Genomic DNA, 24,080 nt, shown 5'->3' with positions numbered 1-24,080 from the left:
TTAAGGGAGAAGGCAGGCTATTATTATTTTTTTTAAAAAAAGAAGTGTTGCTACAGCTGCAGTCGATTAGGATGCAAACAGCTATGAACTAATGCTAGGGGGAAAGGGGGCAAACTTTGAAGAAGCAATTCAGGCATCCCTGAAAGCTGCTGTTTCATGCTGAAAGTGTTGCAGCTCCAAATCCATCCTCTGCAAATGCAGGAAGAAGAAGAGTTTGGATTTGATATCCGGCTTTATCACTACCCAAAGGAGTCTCAAAGTGGCTAACATTCTCCTTTCCCTTCCTCCCCCATAACAAACACTCTGTGAGGTGAGTGAGGCTGAGAGACTTCAGAGAAGTGTGACTAGCCCAAGGTCACCCAGCAGCTGCATGTGGAGGATCAGGGAAGCGAATCCTGTTCACCAGATTACGAGTCCACTGCTCTTAACCACTACACCACACTGGCCTGGGAAGCCTGTGTGGAAGGACTTGGGCTGTGACAGAGGTGTCTTCCCTTACATCCTCTATCCTATTTCCAAATAAAATCCCAGGAAGATCTATGTGTGCTAAATCCAATAAATGCAGGAGGAGGGGGAAAAACCTAGGGAAGAATGAGCTGTCTAGGATCAACTCATTGGGTGTTGAAATCACCTTTGTGCTGTAGGCCAGTTGTATACCAGTGTAGCATAACAAGCTGCTGCGCTGAAAATATAAGCCTTTGTGGGAATGTTCAGGGATGCAGGAGAGGATATACTGTCTGATTATAGCCTTTCCAACTTGTATAAACAAGTTCACAATTTAGCAGAGTAACATTCCCCTTTTTAAACTCACAGCGGATGCGTTAGCTCAGGCTCGCTAAAGCCTCTCTAATAACTGTTCTAGTATTTCCCCCTTTATTCCCTCATGAAAGATAAGACACAACACAATCTTCTATAAAAGTATAAAAAAGAGTTTACTCACATTCTGTTCACAATCGGATCCCAAAAGGCAGACTTAGCTTAGAAAAGTAACATACACCTGGAAACTATCTCCTAAGGAGACAGTCCCCTTGTCCTCTCTTGGCTGGAAGCATCTTTGGCTAAGCAGATGTTGCTTCTTCAATGCATGTAGTCAAAGAGAGAGAGATGGCTGCCTTGCCCTGTGCTTTTGTTGTTACCTGCACAGGTGAGGCCACGCCCACCTCTAGTCACATGCAGAGGAAGTCTGTCCCATCCCAGAAGGAAACAGGAAGTTTACCTGCTGGCTGGAGAAACATTCCTCCCCATGTGTAAACATGTCCACTCTAGGAATGTTGTACTTGCCTGCTCTTGTGTTTCACATCCCACAGCCAGGCTTTCTGTGCATATCTGCAGGCCTTGGGCATTGTCACAAAATCAAGGTTCTAGTCCTCAGGCCTTAAGAAAAAAATGGGGCAGCTGTTTGTCTGATGAAATACCAGGAACCGGAATAGCGACAAATGGGACGCAGATCCAGCTATGCAGCTTGCTTAATTTCTCCTTCCCTCACCCCAAAAAGTCATTTTGAGCAGTTGAGCTCCTTTTCATCACCATGCAAAAGTTCATTACTTTGTTCAGGTTTTGGGAATAAAGTTACCTTGCAGGCCATATGCGATACTCGAGCTATCCAATGTGTTTAATGTTTGAAAATAGCACAGCATTTGAGTGGTATTTAATGCAGTTTGCTCAGAGTCCCACACAGGACTTCCCTTCCACATTTTTGTGTGCCTTAAAAATCAGCTCCTGGGAGTTCAGAAAAGAGGAGGAAGTTATCTTTCACAAGCAAATGTCTACTGCAATAGCAATATAGTAGGGTTGGAAACAATCCCTTTCTTTTTATTTTGTGTATGATTTTATGACGATGTATGCCACTCTGCAATGGTCAGGTGAAGGCCAGTCTAGAAGAACTCATCATCAGTATCATCAACCCAAAAGATGAATACATTGCACAAAATTGACAGTATAAAATTTTCAGGATCTATTGTGACTGTTATCCTGGTCTTACTTGAGCAAGTGTTGTGTGTGTTTGTGGGGGGGGAGGAGGAGGACCCCAATTTCAACTTAGTCTTGGGTTACGTCCTGCAGGTCTGTTGTTGTTGTTGTTGTTGTTGTTGTTGTTGTTGTTGTTGTTGTTGTTGTTGTTGTTGTTGTTGTTGTTGTTAAAATAAATGCATGCCTTTGCAGATGGGACCAAATGTCAAGGAACTTTTTAGGCTGGTGGAGGACTTCATTGACGTCATAGGATTTCGTATGAAGGACTTCCAGGATTCCTATCAAGTGACTGAAAACCTGGGTGAGTAGATTGGACCACTCCATTCCTGAATGCCTCTAGCCAGCTGGTCATTTCAAAACATTAATAGTGTTTATTCTTTTTCTGCAGTTTGGCTTAATTGATGGGGGGTATCAGTGTGGAGGCTGTTTATCCAATTCCTTCTTCTAGGGAAAGAGACACTGAGCTAGCTCCAACTGCTGGTTTCTTTAGGCTACATTTCCGTGTAATGTGTAGTTTGGCCCTTGGGATATTTTGTTTTATTTATTAGCAAAATACAGCCCTATACCCTCAGGTCTCAGGGTGGTTACGACATAAAATCACAATATAAAAACACAAAATACATAATAAAGCAAAAACAGCACAATAACACCCCCCCAGCACATTTTGGAGGGGCTTTGGATATTAATCAGCCAAAGACGTGGTTGAAGAGGAATGTTTTTGCCTGGTGCCTAAAGGTAACTAATGAAGGTGCCAGCCAAACCTCCCTGGGGAGAGCATTCCACAGATGGGGAGCCACTGCAGAGAAGGCCCCGTTTTCATGTTGCTGCCCTCTGGACCTCTCGATGAGGAGGCACACAAAGAAGAGCCTCAGAAGATGATATTAGGATCTGGGCAGGTATCTCAAGGTGGTCCTTGAGATACTGCAGTACTGAGCCATTTAAGGCTTTATGGGTCAAAACCAGCACTTTGAATTGGGCCTGGAAACTAATTGGTAGCTGGTGCAGTCAGACCAGGATGAGTGTAATTATATGTTCAAACCATCTTGCCCCGGTGAGCAACCTGGCCACTAAATCTGCACTCATCTTGCAAGCAGAACTTCCCTGGTTCAGGTTCAATCCTTGGCATCTTCAGGTGAAAGGATAAGGAAGCAGATGCTTCAGACATTCTCTGTCTGAGACCCCTGGAGAGATGCTGCCAGTCAGATTAAGCAGTCCAGGGCTAGATGTACCAATTGCCTGACTCAGCTTAACTCGGCATCGTACGTTCCTGTCGTGCGGAGTTAATTTGTTCAGACAAGCCGTGTATAACAATAGGCGCAACTAAGACAAACTTCATTACATCACATTAATTTGCTGCACCACTTACATCTACCTCGGAACACTTGGCAATAAAGCAGAAAATGAAAGGTCAGCAATAAAATGACAAAACCTCAGTATCATAAGAAGAACGGTCATCAACACAGTAGTGGCCACAAAACAGTGAAGGATGCAATCGTCTTCTTAGCCATTATATGCCAAATGTTGCAGACCTGTGTTTTTCAGTAGGTAATGAAAATAAGTTGCTGAAGGGGGATGAGAGTAATTCCAACTGGAGGGAATTTCATAATCGAGGAGCCACCACCAAAAAGACCCTACCACGAGCCTCTGCCTAATATTGATATTTAATATTGCAAAATCCACATACTACAGTGGTGCCCGCAAGACGAATGCCTCGCTAAACGAAAAACCCGCAAGACGAAAGGGTTTTCCAATTTTTTAGCGGCTTCACAATACGAATTTCCCTATGGGCTTGCTTCGCAAGACGAAAGCCCATAGGGAAATCTCCGGAGACAGCGGGGAAGCGCAGCGCGCCTTCTCCTCTGTTCCCGGACCTGTCCTGAAGGCTTGCGGTGGGAGGTCCGGGAACAGAGGAGAAGGCGCACAGAGCCTCTCCTCTGTTCCCGGGGCTTGCGGTGGGAGGAGGGTTTTTCCTCCCCACCACCAACATTCAGAAGGCTGTTCTGAAGGCTGGCGGTGGGAAGAAAAGCCCTTCTCCCCCGCCAGCCTTCAGAAGAGTTCCCCGCAGGGCTCTCCAAGCTGCGGATAGCAGCCTGCTGCCCCTATCCGCAGCTTGGAGAGCCCTGCGGGGAAGTCCTGCAGGGCTCCCCAAGCTGCAGATGTCTGCCCCGCACAAGGGGCACTCTGCTTCAGAGCGCCCCTCACACCGGGCAGCAGGCTGCTATCCGCAGCCTAGGCAGCCCTGCAGGAACTCTTCTGAAGGCTGGCGGCGGGAGAAGGGCTTTTCTTCCCACCGCCAGCCTTCAGAAGGCTGTTCTGGTCTGAAGGCGGTCTCCCTAGGAACGCATTAATTGATTTTCAATGCATTCCTATGGGAAACCGTGCTTCGCAAGACGAAAAACTCGCAAGAAGAAAAAACTTGTGGAATGAATTAATTTCGTCTTGCGAGGCACCACTGTATATGTACTTTGTTGTTCCTTTCTTATAACCTTGTCAGTTATAAACATTTTAATACCTTTTCCTGCTGCCTGATAGATGGAGCTCCTGTACTTCTCCAATATCCCTAGAAGGCGCTAACAAATAGGAACCTGATATCTCAGTTGTGAGTCACAATAGGTTCCTCACTCCAACAATTTCCATTAGAGTCTCTAAAACTCTACTCCAAATGTCTTGAACGCATGATAAGTGCATTATACCAAAGCTTATCTGTCTGCCCTGCCAACAACCAGGAGACACATGGGGATGGAACAGGGTGGAGCGAGGTGTTTTGATTGCATGCTATTGCATGCAAACATGCATTGACCCAGAGCACAACTACTACACAAATCAGGGGCCTGTACAATCTCGTTCAATAAACACACAAGACGTAACCGGCTGTACGTTTGAAGAAGTAATATATACTATTCATTGCACTGAATTGTAGATTGCAACAGAAGTAGTTCATAAAGTTCAACGAAAAAAGGAGAAGACCCAGTGGATCAGTTCATTCTCTAATCAGTTTATGTATAAGGTCTACATACGTGAAAGTGTCTATTTCACCTGTCTGTTCATAGAGTCCAACAATCCACACGAAAGGTTATTGCAGTTCCACAGAATCCTTTCACAGAGTCTAAGACAAGGATTTCCGTATGTCTTGAATGTCTTCACAGAGTCTAAGACAAGGATTTCCGTATGTCCGTATGTCTTGAACGCATGATAAGTGCATTATACCAAAGCTTATCTGTCTGCCCTGCCAACAACCAGGAGACACATGGGGAGAAACAGATGTGAAAAATGTGCTCTGTAATTGAGGCTGTCATTGAAAGTTCTTTATTTGGAACAGTTGAATGAATTTAACTCAGGGAGGGGAAACATTTTCAGCCCAAAGTTTGCGTTCCCTTTGGGGCAACCTTCTGAAGACCACACTCAGTGGCTGGCAGGGCCAGAAGCAGAAACTGGGCAGAGCAACAAGTTCAAAATTCACCTTTGGACAGTAGGTACACACACCCCTCTCTGTCCTCCCTCTGGATGAGCAAAGACCCATTCTGGTGAAGCAGAATTGATCAGGGAGGTGGCAGGGGAGAGAGAAGCAGGACCAGTGAAGGGTGCAGGCTAGAGAAGGCCCAAAGGACCAGATACAGAGACCTGGAGGGCCACATTTGACCCCTGAGATGTGAAGTTCCAGGCTCCTGATTTCACTCCTTATTCCTCTTCCGTACACCCACAACCAAGCTTCCAAGTTGTTCTCCTGCTCTAAATGTTCATTGTTACTCCTGTGCATGCGAAACTCACTGGGAAGATGAAAGTTGGCTTGATTTCTTCCCCTCTCTCTTTCTCTTTCTCTCCTCTCAAGTCCTCAGCATCCAGAAGCTCCCTGCCAACGCAGCCAAAGACATTAGCTTCCCTATGAAAGGCTGGCGGGGCATGGTGGATTGGGCCCGCAGTGCAGAGGACAAGGTCACTGTTTCCAAAAGCATCCTCTCCACAGGGGTTTCAGGTAAGGGGATTGGGATGACGGCAGGTGAGATTATTCCTCTTGGCACAGGCTGCAGACAGAAGCATGTCATGGAGGAAGAGCAGTATGTGTTTATTTTCCCTTTTTATTCCGATCAATATATATACAGATAGAGATAGATAGAGATATAGAGAGTAGATATAGATATTGATAGATATAGACATATGATATCCAAGGATACTTTATTCAGACTTGGATAATCTTCTCCTTGTTCTATGTTTCTTAGCAAATTCTTAGCAAATAATTCACTCTCAGATTCTTAAGTAAACAAGAAAAAACCCTAGAGTTTACCCACTTATCGAAGTCTTGCTATGGTTCAACAGATGCACTGATGAAAACCAGGCAGGCTGGTTTAATCCTTAAACGTTACAAATATCCACAGTCCAGTTCAAAATGGAAATTGCTTTCCAGAGGGGAGCAAAGATACATCTTCTCCCATCGCAGGCAGAAAAAGGAGTGCGTAGTGACAGGAAGGAAGAGGTAGGGATTAACCCATAGTCTCCCCCCCCCCACACACACATAAACCAGGTTTGGGGGTATGACATCATAGAGTCCCCTCTATGCAGGTTCTGAAACTCCATGGTGCCATTGCCCCTGTTTGAGGGCTGTCTAGCGATCATGCATTTGTGATTTGGCTGCTTTGAACTACAACTCCCATCAACCCCAGCCAATGGTCTGGAACACTGCTTTTCCTCCTAGAAAAATAGGTGCTGGTGATCACCATGAAGTCATTATAGTAAGTGCCACACCTTTTAACAACAAAAAGAGGTGCCAGTACTGGGTACCCTTGAGTACCGCCCAGGAAAAAAAGGACTGGTCTGGAATGACACGAGTTACTTTCTTTCACTCCATCTTGCCATGCTAGACATTCTCTCTGAATAATGCCCACCTCTCTCTTTCTTGCTCGCTTATGCCTTGTTCCTGCCCATCACCTCTCAATGCCACCTTGAGCCAGTTCCTCTTCCTCTCCACTTATTCTGTTGCTTGTTTTTGCCCTGTTGCTTCTTCACAGAGACAGATGACTCCGCTGTCTTCGTGGTGGGGACAGTCCTGTACCGAAACCTGGGTGGGATCCTCTCCCTTCAGAGGTAAGGCTGATGCACGTGTTTGTGGAATGAGTTGGGAGTGGGTAGTCCATTGGTCAGTCATGGGAGTCTTAGAACAGAGGTGACAAATCATTCCCTGACCAACCTTACACACTTGGACTCCCAGATATTTTCTTGGGAGTTGCATATGATTGAGAAGCAAGCAGAAGTGAGTGAGGGGGTCAGCCCACTTATTCACCAGCAGATCTGGATCTAGGGATCAGGAATGTTGTCAAAGAGTATCCAAGTTATGGTTACCAGACGTCCCCATTTCCCAGCCCCCAGATTTACAAATCTGTCCCCGGATTTCATTTAATGTCCCCGGATTTATATTTTAAGTGTTGTAGATTTATTAGTAGGGAATGAATGTTGCATGATTGGTTCAACGGCACAAGACACAACATATGGGGACTTCTGGCGAGGCAAAATGGCGGGCGCCACGGCAGCGAGCAGCTCCTGAAGCCAGCCAGAGCCAACTGTGCTACCAGGCTGGCTCCGGGCTGCTGAGACTGCCACTGCCACTGCCGAGGAGGAACCGGGGATACCCGGCACGTCAACAGGGGGAACTGCTGACACACCCACACCCACGACCCAAATCAAGCTGGGTGTGAGAGCGCCCGGCCACCTGGCTGACTGCCAAGTGGAGCTCCAGGGCAAGGAAAACCCCGGAGCCGACGCAGGGAGAAGGAGGAGAGGAGAAAGATAAGGAAGAGAGAGAAAGAGGAAGGAGAAAAAAAGAGGGGAGCCTCGACCTTGCCGAGCTGAGGAGGAGAGGTAGGAGAGCAAAGGGAGGGCAAGGACATGTGGCTGAGCCCAGGCCCAACCTGAGCCTACTCCATGGTGGCTAGCGCTTCAAGAGAGCAGGCTGGGGCCGAGAGGAAGGCTGTGTGACAGAGGAGACCGCAGAAGAGAAGATATTACTTCTTAATATTTTTTTAAAATAACTCATTTAAAAATAACTTTTTCTCCCTCTTTCTTTAAAAAAAGTGTCTCCAGATTCTTTGAAAAAAAATTGGTAACCTTAATCTAAGTATTAAGATAAGGGAGTGCTTTCTAGCAGCCGACGAGAGGGATGTTGCTTAATCCTTACACTACCAATGATCTCCTGGGACTCCCTTATCCCAAATTTGTTCCCTCCAGCTGAGGCTCTGGGTGCATTTTTGCCACGTCACATGAACCATCAACTGGGGAAGGAAACAAGAGAAGGCTTAAGCATTCTCTCCCACCAGATGTTTCTCCACTGCCAACCAGGCCACCCCTCGTTATTGCTCCTTTTCAGCTGCTCATCAGCAACTTGCGATCTCAGACCTGCTGAATGTGCGGTTTGGTCCCTAAAGGCCACAATGCCATATTGCACAGAGCTGAAACATGATGACATGATGTCGTGCCCTTATAGGTCTCAACGAAAACATTGACTTAGAATCATAGAATTGTAGAGTTGGAAGGTACCCCCAATTGTCTAGTCCAACAATTGTAGATGCACGTACTTTGGATCTGCACCCATTTAGACATCTGTCTGGGCTTTTGAAGGCAAAGCCAGAAGCTCTGGCCAGCCAACTGCACACAGGGCAAGCAACGGCGGTTTGGATCTGTGCATTTAAGTGGTGAATGTGATGTGTAATTGCAAGCAGCAATGCATGTGGGATGTGGAAGAAGGATTCGGAACTGCTCTTTGAGAACCAGCTGCCAGCTTTGATGGACAAGTGTCCTGAAAATGATCAGGTGGGAAGGGAGGGATATTTACAAAGAAGGGGGTGTCTTTGTGCATACTCCCTAGGGCAGAGGACTCTTCCAAGTTCCCTCTCTGTGGGGTTCCTCTTGAAGAGTGTCTCATGTGCTCTCTGGAGGTGTTTTTCGTGATGCTTTGGGAGCACTCCTGCACAGCAATCCTGCTGTGTGTTTCCAACTTCCTCTGTGCTGCCTTGGGGCTTGCGAGTCTCTGCAATCTCTGATGGTAACAGAGAGATCTCTCTGTTCTACATCTCACTTTCCCTGCCTCTCCTCTCTGAGGCCGAGGCAGGTACTGAGGCAGCAAATTAAGCCTCCCTCTGGCACCTTCAAGATTCGTTCTGCACTGATTAGCATGAGAGCGTTTCCTGTAAATTCCAGGCCTTTGCTCCCGGCTGGTTAGCATTGAAGGTACCTGCAGATTTGAAGCTGCATCTGGGCTTGGGACTTGTGAGCAGATTAGCGAGCAAATAGTCTATACTCTCTGATGTCCCCTCTGTGGGATTCGCTTGGGAGATCAGTCCCCGGGTGGAGATGTGAATTAAATGCAGCAAGCCATAAACAAATGCGGTGTTAAAAAGTGATTGCATGTCTTTGATAACTGTGCAGTGTCACAGGTGAGGTTGTGAGCCGGAGAGACGCCTGGTTCCAATCCTGCCACAACCATGAAGTCAGTAGGTGTCCTTTGGGAAGTGGCCACGCAACCCTATCCCATCTGTGAAATGTTGACAGTGAAACAACACACCACCAGCAAAGTAGTTACAGATTCCCAGCATCCTATCCCAGCCACATTAAAACAACCACAAAATATTAAAACAGCTGAACATTGGAATCCTAGCTTTGTAAGCAGCATCCTTCCATCTACTCCTCTCAATACAAGGTGATATGATAGCCATGTTCAAATATATAAAAGGATGTCACATAGAGGAGGGAGAAAGGTTGTTTTCTGCTGCTCCAGAGAAGTGGACACGGAGCAATGGTTCCAAACTACAAGAAAGAATATTCCACCTAAACATTAGGAAGAACTTCCTGACAGTAAGAGCTGTTTGACAGTGGAATTTGCTGCCAAGGAGTGTGGTGGAGTCTCCTTCTTTGGAGGTCTTTAAGCAGAGGCTTGACAACCATATGTGTTATGTACTGAGTCGAATAGGACCCAAACTGCAGCAGTCTGATTGGTCCTAGAACAATAGGATCCAAAAGGCAGCAGTCTGATTGGTCCTAGAACAATAGGATTCAGAATGCAGCAATCTGATTGGTCCTAGAACAATGCAGCAGTATGATTGGTTGGCAGGAACCACCCAATCATGCTCCAGATTGAAGTGAATCCACAACCTGATTGGCTTACAGTAGAATTCCGGAATTAGCCAATCAGGTGCAGCCCATTGTGTAAATAATGTATATAAAGCAGATACTTGAGGGGACATTCATTCCTCCTCACCACTATGAGCTGAATAAAGAGCATGAAATCACTTGCGACTCTGAGTATATTTCACTGGCGACGAAGGTGGGATCCCGCTGAGCTGACTGCCACACACAGCACCGCAGCACCGCCACCTGCCGCACCGCTGCCTCGCACCGTGTATCCAGGCTTCAGCTCCGGGACCCAAGGAACTCAGAATGGCCACTGACAGCAGCTTCACACCGTTCAACCCAGCATCTGGAGACTGGGAAGCGTACGCCTCCCGTTTCACCTTCCTCCTAGAAGCCAAAGGGGTCACCGATGAGGAAGACGCCAAGAAGAGGGCAATATTCTTCAGCGTTTGCGGAGAGGAGACATTTGAAATCGCCCGGGCTCTCCTTGCGCCTGAAGACGTTGCTACTGTTCCATACAAAACAATAATGGAACAGCTGAAGGGGCACTTTTCGCCACAGCCCTCAGTGGTGGCTCGTCGAAATGCCTTCTACGCAAAGCGGCAAGCCCCTGGGGAAACCATAACTGGGTTTGTGACCTCTCTCCGCCAAGCCGCCCGGTTCTGCAACTTCTCAGAGCTGGAGAACATGCTTCGTGACCGCCTTGTCGGTGGCCTGAGGGATGAGAAGCTGCAACGACGCCTCTACGCTAAGAAGAACCTAACGTTCCAGGTCGCTCTGGAGGAGGCCCTGGCAACGGAAGCTGCCGAGAGGTCGACGCAAGAGGCACGGCCGAGCCAGCCATCCCAACCGAGGGTCCACCACGAAGACCTCACCGACGACTCAGGATCAGACAGGGAGGAGGTGCACCGAGTACAGCAGCGCACTCAAGCAGCCCACATACCACAGCTGCCTCGACGAGAAGGAGGGAACTGCGCAAGCTGTGGTGAAAGTCACGAGAGGAGGACCTGCCGTTTCCGCAACGCAGAGTGCAGGCAGTGCAGAAAAGTGGGACACATCGCCCGGGTGTGTCGGGCTCGGCCCACCCGACGCCAGGCATCAGATGACCAATCCAAGAACCCCAGGTCCCGGGGCCCAACGCACCAAGGCAACTCGACGGAGCTCACGGACTTTCAGGTATACCAGTTGCCCCACCCCAATGTAGAGAAAATTTATGTAGAGGTAAAGATAGAGGGGGCCCCATGCCGCATGGAGCTTGACACGGGTTCAACTCTATCCATAATCTCGGCAAGGACCTTAAGGAAACTGTGTCCTACTGGGGGTCCCAAACTCAGGCCGGCCCCATTCACCCTCCGGGACTTCCAGAAACGCAAGGTCCCCACAATGGGGGTGGGGACCTTCAGGGTGCAATACCGAGGGCGGACGCGGCAACTGGACTTACTTGTGGTCAAGGGCCCCTACATTAGCCTACTGGGATTGGCATGGTTTGGACCACTGGGGCTAGCTGTCACTGGGGTGAACCACACTAGCTTACAAGTGGACGTGGATGCCATATGCAAGGAATTTCCGGGGGTTTTCGACGGGAAATTGGGACAGTATACGGGCCCCCCCATTGCTCTACAGCTTGACCCCGCAGTACGACCGGTCAGGCTCAAGGCCCGCCGGGTCCCGTTCGCCCTGAAACCCCGTATCGACGAGGAATTGGACCGGCTCATGGAGCAAGGAGTGTTGGAACCGGTGCCTAATGCCCCCTGGGAAACCCCAATCGTCACACCTGTCAAGCCTAATGGTTCAGTCCGCATCTGCGCAGACTACAAATGTACCATAAACAAGGCCCTCATGGCCCATGCATACCCAGTGCCAGTGGTCAGCCATGTCCTTGCCACCCTGGCTGGGTCGAAAATTTTTGGCAAGCTGGACTTGGCCCAAGCATATCAACAGCTGCCAGTAGATGAGGCCACAGCAGAGGCACAGACGATTGTGACGCACAGAGGAGCATTCAGGGTAAAGCGGCTGCAATTCGGTGTCAGCGTGGCGCCAGGCATCTTCCAGAATCTAATGGACTCTCTTCTTAAAGGGATTCCTGGCGTCACCCCCTTCTTCGATGATGTGTTGATTGCCGGGCCCACACCAGAGGAGTTTGAGGACCGCCTCCGCACCGTTCTGCACCGTTTCCAGACAGCGGGCCTCAAGGTGAAGCGGGAAAAATGTCTACTTGGAGTGCCCCAGGTGGACTTTCTGGGATTTATGGTGGACGCAGAAGGGGTCCACCCGACTGGGGACAAGGTACGGGCCATTTGTGATGCCCCAGCGCCCAAGAACAAGACTGAACTGCAGGCCTTCTTGGGACTATTGAACTTTTACCATTCCTTCCTTCCCCACAAGGCGGCGGTAGCGGAGCCCCTACACAGGCTCCTGGACAAGCGGGCCCCTTGGGTGTGGGGCCAGCGCCAGGAGGCCGCATTCCAGGCAGTCAAGGACTTGCTTGTCTCAAACTCGGTCTTGGCACACTTCGACGAGAGGCTGCCGGTGGTGCTAGCATGCGACGCCTCGCCCTATGGCATTGGCGCTGTCCTGGGACACCAACTCCCAGATGGAAGAGAGGTACCGGTGGCATACTTTTCCCAGACACTCAACGCAACCGAGCGGAACTACTCACAAATCGACAAGGAGGGTCTGGCAATCGTGAAGGGAGTTAAAAAATTCCATGATTTCCTGTACGGGCGGCCCTTCACCGTGGTGACTGACCACAAACCGTTGCTTGGCTTGTTTGCCCCCGAAAAGCAGACCCCCCAAGTGCTGTCTCCTCGTGTCCTCAGGTGGTCAATTTTCCTTGCCAGCTACCAGTATGCACTGATTCACCGCCCTGGGAAGGCGATGGGCCATGCGGACGCCCTCAGCAGGCTACCACTACCGGAAACAGGCCCCGACCCAGCACCAGCACAAGAGGTTATGAGCCTGGAGCTGCTTCCCGACCGCCCTATTCAGGCACAAGAAGTTGCACACCATTCCAAGAAAGATAGGGTCATCTCCCGGGTCCTGGACTGGGTGTGGAGGGGATGGCCCAGCAGCAGCCCTGGGCCAGAATTCGCCGGCTACACAACCCGCAAACATGAACTGTCGGCCCACAAGGGGTGCCTGTTATGGGGAAGCAGGGTCGTTGTTCCCCAGCCCCTCCGCAAAAGGGTCCTCACAGCCCTACACGAGACACACCCAGGGGTAGTAAGAATGAAGGCCCTGGCCAGGAGTTATGTGTGGTGGCCGGGGATCGACGGAGAGATAGAGGCCTGGGTCAAACACTGCCAGGCCTGCCAAGAATCCCGCCCAGATCCCCCAAGGGCCCCAGTCCAGTCCTGGGAGTCCGCCCGAGCACCATGGTCACGCCTGCATGTGGACTTCGCTGGCCCCTTTCAGGGGAAAACATTCTTCATAGTGGTGGACTCCTACACCAAATGGCTGGAAGTCGCACTGGTACCATCCACTTCTACGTCTGCAGCCATCCGGGTACTACGTAAGCTGTTTGCAACCCACGGGCTCCCTGACACTCTCGTCTCAGACAACGGGACTGCATTTACGTCAGGAGAATTCCAAACCTTCACAGCGCAGAACGCCATCCGCCACATCCGTTCGGCGCCATTCCACCCTGCCACCAATGGCCAAGCAGAACGCATGGTGCGGACCACCAAGGACACCCTTCGCCGCATGACACAAGGGGATTGGGAGTACCGCCTTGCCACATTCCTCCTAGCACAGCACAGCACCCCCAGCTCAACGACTGGCCGGAGCCCCGCTGAACTACTAATGGGTCGGCGCCTTGCAATCAGATTGGACCGCCTTCACCCCGATAGAGCTCAGGATGAGGTAGTGGTGGGGGAAGGCTGGAACCCCCGGACCTTTGAGGCCCAGGACCCAGTGTACGCAAAGAATTTTGGGGCAGGCCCTGCATGGGTACCCGCCACAGTCACCAGAGTCACTGGCCCCGTGTCGTACGAGGTGCTAACAGATGGGGGGCAATGCTGGCGCCGCCACTGCGACCAGATACGCCGACGATTCCCGGGAGAAAACCAGGAGGAGGAGGACGGGTCAGAGGAGTCCCAAGGGAACAGTGGGGCAGTGAGGCTCATAGAGCAGCAGGGGCCAGCAGGAGAGGCAGAATCAGTAAATACAGAGAGGGCCCGTGAGGCCGAAAGGACACCGGAACCAGAACCACGACTGAGCGAGTCGGTTGCACCAGACCAAACAGCCCCATCACAGCCAGCATCCTTGGAACACGAGCCAGAACCTGAACCCCGGACGAGGGAACACCCCAGGCCACAACGCACACGTAGGCCACCAGCGTACCTTGAGGACTATGAATGCGACCTCCCGGGCAGGACTGGAACTTAGAGGGGAGGGGTGTTATGTACTGAGTCGAATAGGACCCAAACTGCAGCAGTCTGATTGGTCCTAGAACAATAGGATCCAAAAGGCAGCAGTCTGATTGGTCCTAGAACAATAGGATTCAGAATGCAGCAATCTGATTGGTCCTAGAACAATGCAGCAGTATGATTGGTTGGCAGGAACCACCCAATCATGCTCCAGATTGAAGTGAATCCACAACCTGATTGGCTTACAGTAGAATTCCGGAATTAGCCAATCAGGTGCAGCCCATTGTGTAAATAATGTATATAAAGCAGATACTTGAGGGGACATTCATTCCTCCTCACCACTATGAGCTGAATAAAGAGCATGAAATCACTTGCGACTCTGAGTATATTTCAATATGTCAGGAGTGCTCTGATGGTGTTTCCTGCTTGGCAGGGGGTTGGACTCGATGGCCCTTGTGGCCTCTTCCAACTCTATGATTCTATGATTCTATGATTCTATGATTCAGAAAGACGTGTGGTTTGCAGTCCTCCAGTGCCAGAGATTAGCTGAGTTTGTTGGCAATTGCAAGCACCTCTGCCAGGCCTTTGGGATTTTGAGCTGATCTGGAGCTAGTGATTTTCCAGGTCGGTCACTTGATGAGGGTCTCAGGGCCCCTCACCAGTCTGACCTACAGCCAGGCAGAGGCAGGTCAGGAGAAGAGGCTGGCAGTGCTGCTGCTGCAAAGAAGATGAAGTTTGGTACCAACTCTATTTTCAAGTATGGGCCTTGTATTGAGAGGAGTAGATGGAAGGATGCTGCATACAAAGCTAGGATTCCAAAGTTCAGCTGTTTTAATATTTTGCGGTTGTTTTAATGTGGCGTACAGCTTGTGATCTGTCTAGGATGAAGGGCAGGGAATCAATTTCACAAATACATAAATAAAATAAATCTAGCACCTGCTTTCCCCATACGAGCCTACCCATTCATTACAGCGCCCTTAAGTCCAAACACCAATTCCCTGCCCTGAGTAGCCCAGTCTCCAGAGATTAGGCAGATAGTTTTCTCTGTGGTGGGACCCCATTTGTAGAACAGGCAATCCCTGTTTTAGGCATGACCAATATATGTGGGATCATACACACAAATAGCGCCAAACCCAGAAGTGACTGAGAATGTCATAAAAGACATCACTAAAAGGGCAGGGCAGAGCAGGGATGGAACAGGGTGGAGCGAGGTGTTTTGATTGCATGCTATTGCATGCAAACATGCATTGACCCAGAGCACAACGTCTACACAAATCAGGGGCCTGTACAATCTCGTTTAATAAACACACAAGACGTAACCGGCTGTACGTTTGAAGAAGTAATATATACTATTCATTGCACTGAATTGTAGATTGCAACAGAAGTAGTTCATAAAGTTCAACGAAAAAAGGAGAAGACCCAGTGGATCAGTTCATTCTCTAATCAGTTTATGTATAAGGTCTACATACGTGAAAGTGTCTATTTCACCTGTCTGTTCATAGAGTCCAACAATCCACACGAAAGGTTATTGCAGTTCCACAGAATCCTTTCACAGAGTCTAAGACAAGGATTTCCGTAATATTAGCCTTGTTTCGCCGTCCTAGGCTTCATCAGTAGAACAAGCATATGTAATATTACAGGACAGTGGATCTTATAGCATAGTACTACTTGTCTTAGTCTCTGTGAAAGGATTCTGTGGAACTGCAACAACCTTTTTTGTGGATTGTACAAACTCCTTGGCAATATCTCCACGGCAGCATAAACTGTGGCATTCGCCTTCACAAGAGGTAGTGATGGCCATCAACTTCAGAAGAAAATTAGACAGATTGATGGGGGCTGTCAATGGCTACTTGCTATGATGGCTATGATCAGAGGCAGTAATGCTTCTATATACTGATTGTTGGGAATCAGAAGTAGAGAGAAGGCTGTTGCACTAATATTCTCCTTGTGGGCTTCTTACAGAGTCATCTGGTTGGCCACTGTGAGAACAGGATGCTAATAGAGATGAACCTTTAACCTGATCCTGCTCTTTGCTATGTTCTTATCTGCCTACGAGCTTTTATTGTCATATGTTTCTCATTCAGTCACCTGGTTGCTTTGTTCTCTTAAGCTTCTGGGTAACAATATCATGATTTTCGCTGCTGGCCTTTTGTCTCCTTGTATTTATTTCATTGTTCCAACATTGCTGTTTAATCCATCAGTTTTAAAGTGTGCCATGCTGATCGCAAACTGCCTTGGGCAAAGGTGGAATCACAACACTTGGAAATGAATAACGTCATGGGAGTTTCTCTCCATTGCTGTGACTTCTCCACATTCTGCCCCTTCGCTGCCTTTTGACATGCTGTGTTTTCTCCCTAGAAATACTACAGTTCTGAATTCCAGAGTCATCTCTGTGACTGTGAAACCAGCTCCCCGCTCACTGCTCACCCCAATGGAAATTGAGTTCTCCCATTTGTACAATGTAAGCACCAACTTCACTGAAAAGGAAAATGTCACGGATATGAATGAAGTTCAATATAGCTGCCACCCCAAAACCTTATGACATCTGAGCCTAGGAAGAAACACTGTATTTTGAGAGGTTGGATGTTTTTTGGGGGAGGTGGGTAAACTTGAAAAGAGAAATGTATGAGTTGCTTTGTTTTTAAATGGTAAAGGCATATAGAAAGGTTGGGATCATCTAGATCCCCTATGATCTTCTAGATCAGTTGTCTCCAAGGCTGGGTCCCCACATGTTGTAGGACTACAACTTCCATCAACTTGATCTTTGGCTCAGCTGGGACTGATGGGACTTGGAGTTTGACAACAGCATCTGAATTAACATCTGAAGGGCTGACACATGGAAGATGGAGCAAGCTTGTTTTCTGCTGCTCCAGAGGGTCAGATCCAAACCAATGGATTCAAATTACAAGAAAGGAGATTCTGACGTGGAAGGTGTTGGGCTCTCCTTGGTTGGAGGTCTTTGGATGGAGGTTGGATGGCCATCTGTCAGGGATTCTTCAGCTGTAGTTCCTGCATTTCAGGGTATTGGACTAGATGACCCTTTGGATCCCATCCAACTCTACAATTCTATGATTCTATTTACATCTGGGGACACTGAACAATGAAGACCTCCACTCTAGATGTTGCTGGGTGACAGATCCCATCAGTTCCTGAACATTGGCTCTGCTGGCAAGGGCTGATGGGAGCTGGGGGCCAACAACACTGGGAGAGTCATTGGTTCCCTAACTGTGGTTTAGAGGAAGCTGAGTTTGGGAGTTCACTCATATGGAGCAACAGGAAGTGTGACTGGGCTACACTTCCTACCTAGGATGCCCTAAAGGCCTCTGAGGCAGGAGAGGGAGGTGGAAATGGGGCAAACTAAAGTTTCCATGGGACTAGTTTTACTTCACCTGGATAATAATTCATGTACACGTTATGCTGTATTTAAGATCTCTCAGTCAACGATTCAACACCAACTCTTTTCCCCTTTCCCCTTTTCTCATCCTGGCAGGGAACTACCAACCAGACCTGCATCCTATGGGAGGAAACTGATGTGTAAGTTCAGTGGGTTATTTTTTTCACTGTTGGATCAAGAAAAAGAATTATTTATTCATTGGGTAGAGAAGGTTGCCGTTGTGGAGTGTATTTGCAGCACAGAAGGAATGGTCGGACACCCTTTGTTTCTTAACTCACACGATTGGATAGTCCTTCCTATTCATCCCCACTCTGATCTGTGCCCATCTTATAGTGTCAGGGAATTTCAACAAAAACTTAAAACAGGACTGGAAATGGCTTGTGTTTGCTTTTTCATCCCATGCCCAGAACAAACATCAACCCATCAAATGCAATGAGTATTCACTCTTGTGGTTGCAGTTTACAAATGATTTGTAATGGTTCTCATTCCCTTCCCCTTCCATTTGTACAGTGGTACCTCGGGTTAAGAACTTAATTCGTTCCAGAGGTCCGTTCTTAACCTGAAACGGTTCTTAACCTGAGGCGTGCTTTCGCTAATGGGGCCTCCCACTGCCGCTGTGCTGCTGGCGCGCAATTTTCATTCTTATCCTGGGGCAAATTCTTATCCTGGAGCAACCACTTCCTGGTTAGCGGAGTTTGTAACCTGAAGCATCTGTAACCCGAGGTACCACTGTACTGTGTTTCCTTTACACTGAAATGAATGGGGCAGAGCAACATAATGGCAATGTACGTTACGCAATATTTGTAATCAATTGCATACTGTAAGTTCAGCAAACAGCCCATGTGTCCACTGCAAAATCAATTATTGAGATTCTCAAAATTAAACCATAAGGAAGGGAGAGCGGAACACAGGGGAAGCGCCAACCCAAGGAATGCAACTGGCTGAGGGATAGCAGCTCTCCCCTTTCTTATGGATGCTTCATAAATTAAAACTTTAATGTGGACATATAAAAGGTTTTATGATTGCGCATAAGATTCTAGCTCATGTGCCTTGCATAGCACATCTTCCCATGCTGAGGAAGTGGGATTGATGATTGCTCCCTGCTTGTGGCCACTGACTCAGTGCTCAACATGCATCTGCTCTCTTGCAAGATGCAACGGACTCCTTTGTTTCCTTTGGCATTCTGCAGAAAGGTCAATTGGTTCATTTGTGTGGCCATGTGCAGCTCTTTGCAGTCCAGACTGTCCTGTGATGCAGGATGGCAGAGGGTGTGTGTGTGTGTGTGTGTGTGTGCGACTGGGGAGCCAGAATCTGGAGGCTCACACAATTGCCAGGTAGTTCGTTGGAGAAAACCTTTATAGAAACCAAACACCATCAGATCAAAGGCAAGGGCAGGTGATCAGGAGTCAAGGAACGGGGGAATCAGCCTTAAAATGGAGTTTTTATGGTCGTGGCCTTGAGGTCTTCAGACTTCAAAGGCAACCCCATATAGAACATGTTCAACTAGGAAGTTACCACCGCAAAGGGGTCATAGCTGGCAAATCAACCTGATCTGGGAAAAGGCCACTGAGGCCACCTGGGCCTCCAGTGAGAATATTGAAATGAGGAGCACCCCACAAACTACCAACCTGCTCTTTCCAGGGGGGTACAACCCCATCCAGGGTGGACTACCTCTCCACTTGCAGGACATGAGATCCTGAGACACACAACACCTTTGTCTGGAAGGGCACTGATATGCTTACAGCTACCTTTGGCAACAGGTTCAGCCACATAGTTAGCATATGGGATGCAGGTGGCACTGTGGTTAAACCACACAGCCTAGGAGTTGCCAATCAGAAGGTCGGCGGTTCGAATCCCTGCGACAGGGTGAGCTCCTGTTGCTTGGTCCCTGCTCCTGCCAACCTAGCAGTTTGAAAGCACGTCAAAGTGCGAGTAGATAAATAGGTACCGCTCCAGCGGGAAGGTAAACGGCGTTTCCATGCACTGCTCTGGTTCGCCAGAAGCGGCTTAGTCATGCTGGCCACATGACCCGGAAGCTGTACACTGGCTCCCTCGGCCAATAAAGCGAGATGAGCACCGCAACCCCAGAGTCATCTGCGACTGGACCTAATGGTCAGGGGTCCCTTTACCTTTTACCTTTGGCAACAGGTTCAGCTACATAGTTAGCATAGTATTGAGCCAGGTCCATTTTAATAACTCCTGTAAGGATTGTTTAAATACACAGATCATGACGGGTTGTCCCTTAAAGCTCCAGTTCCTGAGACACCTGGCTTTATTTGCAGGTTTGTGTCCCTCTTTCTCAAAAAACAACAACAACAACAAATGAGTCCTTCCAAAATCCTAACATGAAGTGTCTGAATTCTTTTTTTAAAAAACAAGAAGGGACATGGCGGGGGGGGGGGAATCCTACAATCCATCATGCGCTCATTTGCATTTAGATAGATATTTAAGCTGCATTGTTAATAATGGCTCTTTGATTTAATAAATCCAGCCTGCTTGGGTGACTGCATGTCGCTCTGGTGAGCCGGCCCTCCCCTTCTTCCTCCTCCATGCCCCGCCTTTTATATTTGAATTGGACAAGCTGGGGGAGCCAACGCTTGTTTGTGTTTAGAATAGCGTGTGTGATTAATGAGCTTTGCAGAAGCTGGCAGAATTGAAAGCTGCGAGCATGGAACGATTCTGGGTTACGCCGCTGTGTGTTTCCAGGGGTGTTCATAGGAAGTAATTATTAGCTGCTTAGCGGCATAGTTTGAGTGGATGTCTCGGCAAACGCCTTCCCCCATTGCCTTGAAAGGCTGCCAAATCTCCTCTGGAGTAAAACTGTGGCAAGGCTTCCTTTGCGGTGGCTTGTAAGGATGCAGCCTCCTCATTGTGGAGGAAGATCAGGGCTTGTCCAGGATAAAGAGAGTATTAGTATCATTGCTCTATTCTGCCTTGGTCAGACCACACCTGGGGTCCTGTGTCCAGTTCTGGGCACCACAGCTTAAGAAGGATATTGATAAACTGGAAGGTGTGCAGAGGAGGGTGACCATGATGGTCAAAGGTCTGAAAACCAAGCCTGATGAGGAGCAGTTGAAGGAGTTGGGTATGTTTAGCCTGGAAAAGAGAAGATGGTAACCATCTTCAGATATCTGGAAGGCTGTCACATGGAAGATGGAGCGAGTTTGTTTTCCACTGTTCCAGAGGGTAGGAACAGACCTAATGGATTCAAGTTACGAGAAAGGAGATTCTGACTAAAACTTAAGAAGAATATTCTAAAGATAAGAGTTGTTCAACAATGGAATGACCCACCTCCTAAGGTTGTGGACTCTTCTTCACTGGAGGTCTTAAGTAGAGGTTGGGTGGCCACCTGCCAGGTCTTCTTTAGATGTGATTCCTGTATTGCAGGGTGTTAGGTCTCTTAGCCTCAATTCTATTATTCTAGGCTGGTGGGGAAGTGTTGGGATTTGCAGTTCAAAGAGGAGGAACTGGAAGGGTGGGCCACAGGGGAAATTCTCACATCCCCATGGTCATCTTTCTAAGAAACTGCAGAGGGCCTTCTCGGTAGTGGCACCCGCCCTGGTTCCCTGTAACTTGGCATCTTGCAGTGAGGGAACAGCCAGCAGGCCCTCAGCAGGAAGATGGGAGTAATGTGTGTGAGAAGTGAATTCTCTGGAGGCAGCGCCTGATGCAAATGTACACCTTAAATATCTTGATTCTCAGAACATCAGGTGAAGATTGGGGGGGGGGGGTGGATGTGAAGCCTCTTTTTCTGTTAAGTGCCTTATTCCCTTGGGGATAATTGGCCGGGGCCCACACACATACAGTGGTTGAAGCAGCAGCAAAACATGTGCAGGGAAAGACCTGAAATAGGCAAGTCTGTCTGAGTCTGACACTTCCGTTTTCTTCCTCTCCCATTCTCTATTTAATAAGAATGATAAATTTTATTTATACCCTGCCTTCCCCAGCCAGAGCTGGGCTCAGGGCAGCTAACACCAATAAAATCACAGTAAAAACATAATAGGGGGAAAGAGAAGGGGGGGGGACCCAATTTAAATACAGGTTAAAATGCAATTTAAATTGCAGCCTCATTTTAAAGTAGCTGATAAATCAACACCATAAGGGGAGGGAAACAGAAGGGTCAGACCGAGTCCAAACCAAAGGCCAGGTGGAACAGCTCTGTCTAGCAGGCCCTGCGGAAAGATGTCAAGTCCCCCAGGGCCCTAGTCTCTTGTGACAGTGCATTCCACCACGTCGGGACCAGTGCTGAAAAGGCCCTGGCCCTAGTTGAAACCAATCTAACCTCCTTGAGCTTGGGACCTCCAAAGTGTTGTTATTTGTGGACCTTAACGTCCTCCACGGGGCATACCAGGAGAGGTGGTCCTATAGGTATGTGGGTCCTAGGCCGCACACCCCATTCACTTTCTTTCTGACACTCATCTTTCCCCCTCTTTCTCTTTGACTTTTGTTCTCTCTCTCTCTCTTTCTCTGACACCCAATTCTCTCTTCTTCATCACTACCCATCAGGCTAGGAGGGGAACCACAGGTGGCTCTTCCAAGAGGTCTGATCACTTGCCGAGGGCTTTCCCAATGAGGCTGAGCCCCACATTCAGCCTTCGACCCGTAGGTTGACCACCCCAAATACTGTCCACAGAGCTCTTTCACCTGACACACAGACCACATAACACCGGTCTTGAAAGACCTACATTGGCTCCCAGTATGTTTCCAAGCACAATTCAAAGTGTTGGTCCGGCCTTTAAAGCCCTAAACGGCCTCGGTCCTGTATACCTGAAGGAGCGTCTCCACCCCCATCATTCAGCCTGGACACTGAGGTCCAGCTCTGAAGGTCTTCTGGTGGTTCCTTCACTACAAGAAGCCAAGTTACAGGGAACCAGGCAGAGGGCCTTCTTGGTAGTGGCACCCACTCTGTGGAACACCCTCCCACCAGATGTCAAAGAGTAAAACAACTACCAGACTTTTAGAAGACATCTGAAGGCAGCCCTGTTTAGGGAAGCTTTTAATGTTTAATAGGTTATTGTATCTTAATATTCTGTTGGAAGCCGCCCAGAGTGGCTGGGGAAACCCAGCCAGATGGGCGGGGCATAAATACTAAATAATTGTTATTATTACAGTGGTACCTCAGGTTAAGTACTTAATTCGTCCCAGAGGTCCATTCTTAACCTGAAACTGTTCTTAACCTGAAGCACCACTTTAGCTAATGGGGCCTCCTGCTGCCGCCGCGCTGCAAGAGCAGGATTTCTGTTCTCATCCTGAAGCAAAGTTCTTAACCTGAAGCACTATTTCTGGGTTAGTGGAGTCTGTAAACTGAAGCATATGTAACCCGAGGTACCACTGTATGATTTTCTGGGAAATTTTCTTGTGTGAAAGATCCGATGGAAATGAACAAAAGGAGGACTGTTCAGGCATCACCCTCCCCTCCTCGCTGCGTGAGGGACAACAATGCCCCCACTCCATTTATTCTCTCCCCATATGTCCCCCTTAAAAGAGCCTAGCTACGGCAAGGTGCAAAATTTCTGATGTAGAGGGTGTAATCGTGCCATGGAAACAGAGGTCTGGCGATTCTGTCTCCCTCCCTCCCCTCTGAATTAAGTTCAGATCGGCATGTCCCAATTTTCCCTCCTCTCCAAACACTTGAGAAGAGGAAAACATCCCTTCTCTGTGCCCTCCCTCCTCTGAATACCTAACAATGCGCAGGGTTAGCTGGCTGGCCTGTGGCATTCAGCGCACCAACATGCCCTACATGTTGATGAAACAGGTTCCTCAATGCCAGGACTCTCAGCTCAGAGTGAAGATGGTGTTGTCGGTTCTCTTTTGCTCCTCTCATCTCTGCGTTGGTTGTGGGTGTTTATCTTCCTGACTCCCACTTTATGCTCAGTTTCCTGCTCCCCATCTCCCTTTTTAAGGGTCTGGGGGGGGAGGAGGAGACTATCCCCTCCCCATTCTTCTACCAACCTCCTTGGGAAGTGTCCAGTTTTCAGGCTCCTGGCTGCCTCCTGTTGTGCACCAGCAATGTGGGGGCCTCATTATGGGTTTCCATGCTTACGAGTCACATGGCATCTCTGAAGTGCTCAGGCCTGTGAGTTAGTCAGCTTTACTGGCCTTGGAGGTGGGGGGCAGGAATGGGACGGGACTGAGTTGTGGAGAGAGAGAGAGAGAGAGGCACCCACGGCAGTCTGTGGGAGGGAATAAATTAGCTCTGGCAATTTAACTGGAAGAGGCCACGGATCCCGAAAACC

The 24,080-nt window shown here is 48.7% G+C and overlaps 1 protein-coding gene across 4 annotated transcripts in view; it reads left to right on the top strand.

Annotated features, from left to right (window-relative positions):
- ADGRB1 (adhesion G protein-coupled receptor B1) overlaps positions 1–24,080 on the top strand; it is a 381,906-nt gene that overhangs the window by 207,436 nt on the left and 150,390 nt on the right. For all 4 annotated transcript variants that reach the window (XM_081873967.1, XM_081873965.1, XM_081873966.1 and 1 more), the window contains exons 13-17: positions 2,161–2,269; positions 5,798–5,941; positions 6,972–7,047; positions 16,809–16,911; positions 17,941–17,984. In XM_081873967.1, the coding sequence (XP_081730093.1) occupies positions 2,161–2,269; positions 5,798–5,941; positions 6,972–7,047; positions 16,809–16,911; positions 17,941–17,984 (476 nt within the window). The remainder of the gene's footprint in view (positions 1–2,160; positions 2,270–5,797; positions 5,942–6,971; positions 7,048–16,808; positions 16,912–17,940; positions 17,985–24,080) is intronic.

This window comes from Podarcis erhardii, assembly GCF_964252035.2.
Source record: "Podarcis erhardii genome assembly, chromosome: 8".
NCBI classification, from domain to species: Eukaryota; Metazoa; Chordata; class Lepidosauria; order Squamata; family Lacertidae; genus Podarcis; species Podarcis erhardii.
The sequence above is the reverse complement of the archived record's forward strand: the minus strand, read 5'-3'. Positions and strand labels throughout refer to the sequence as shown.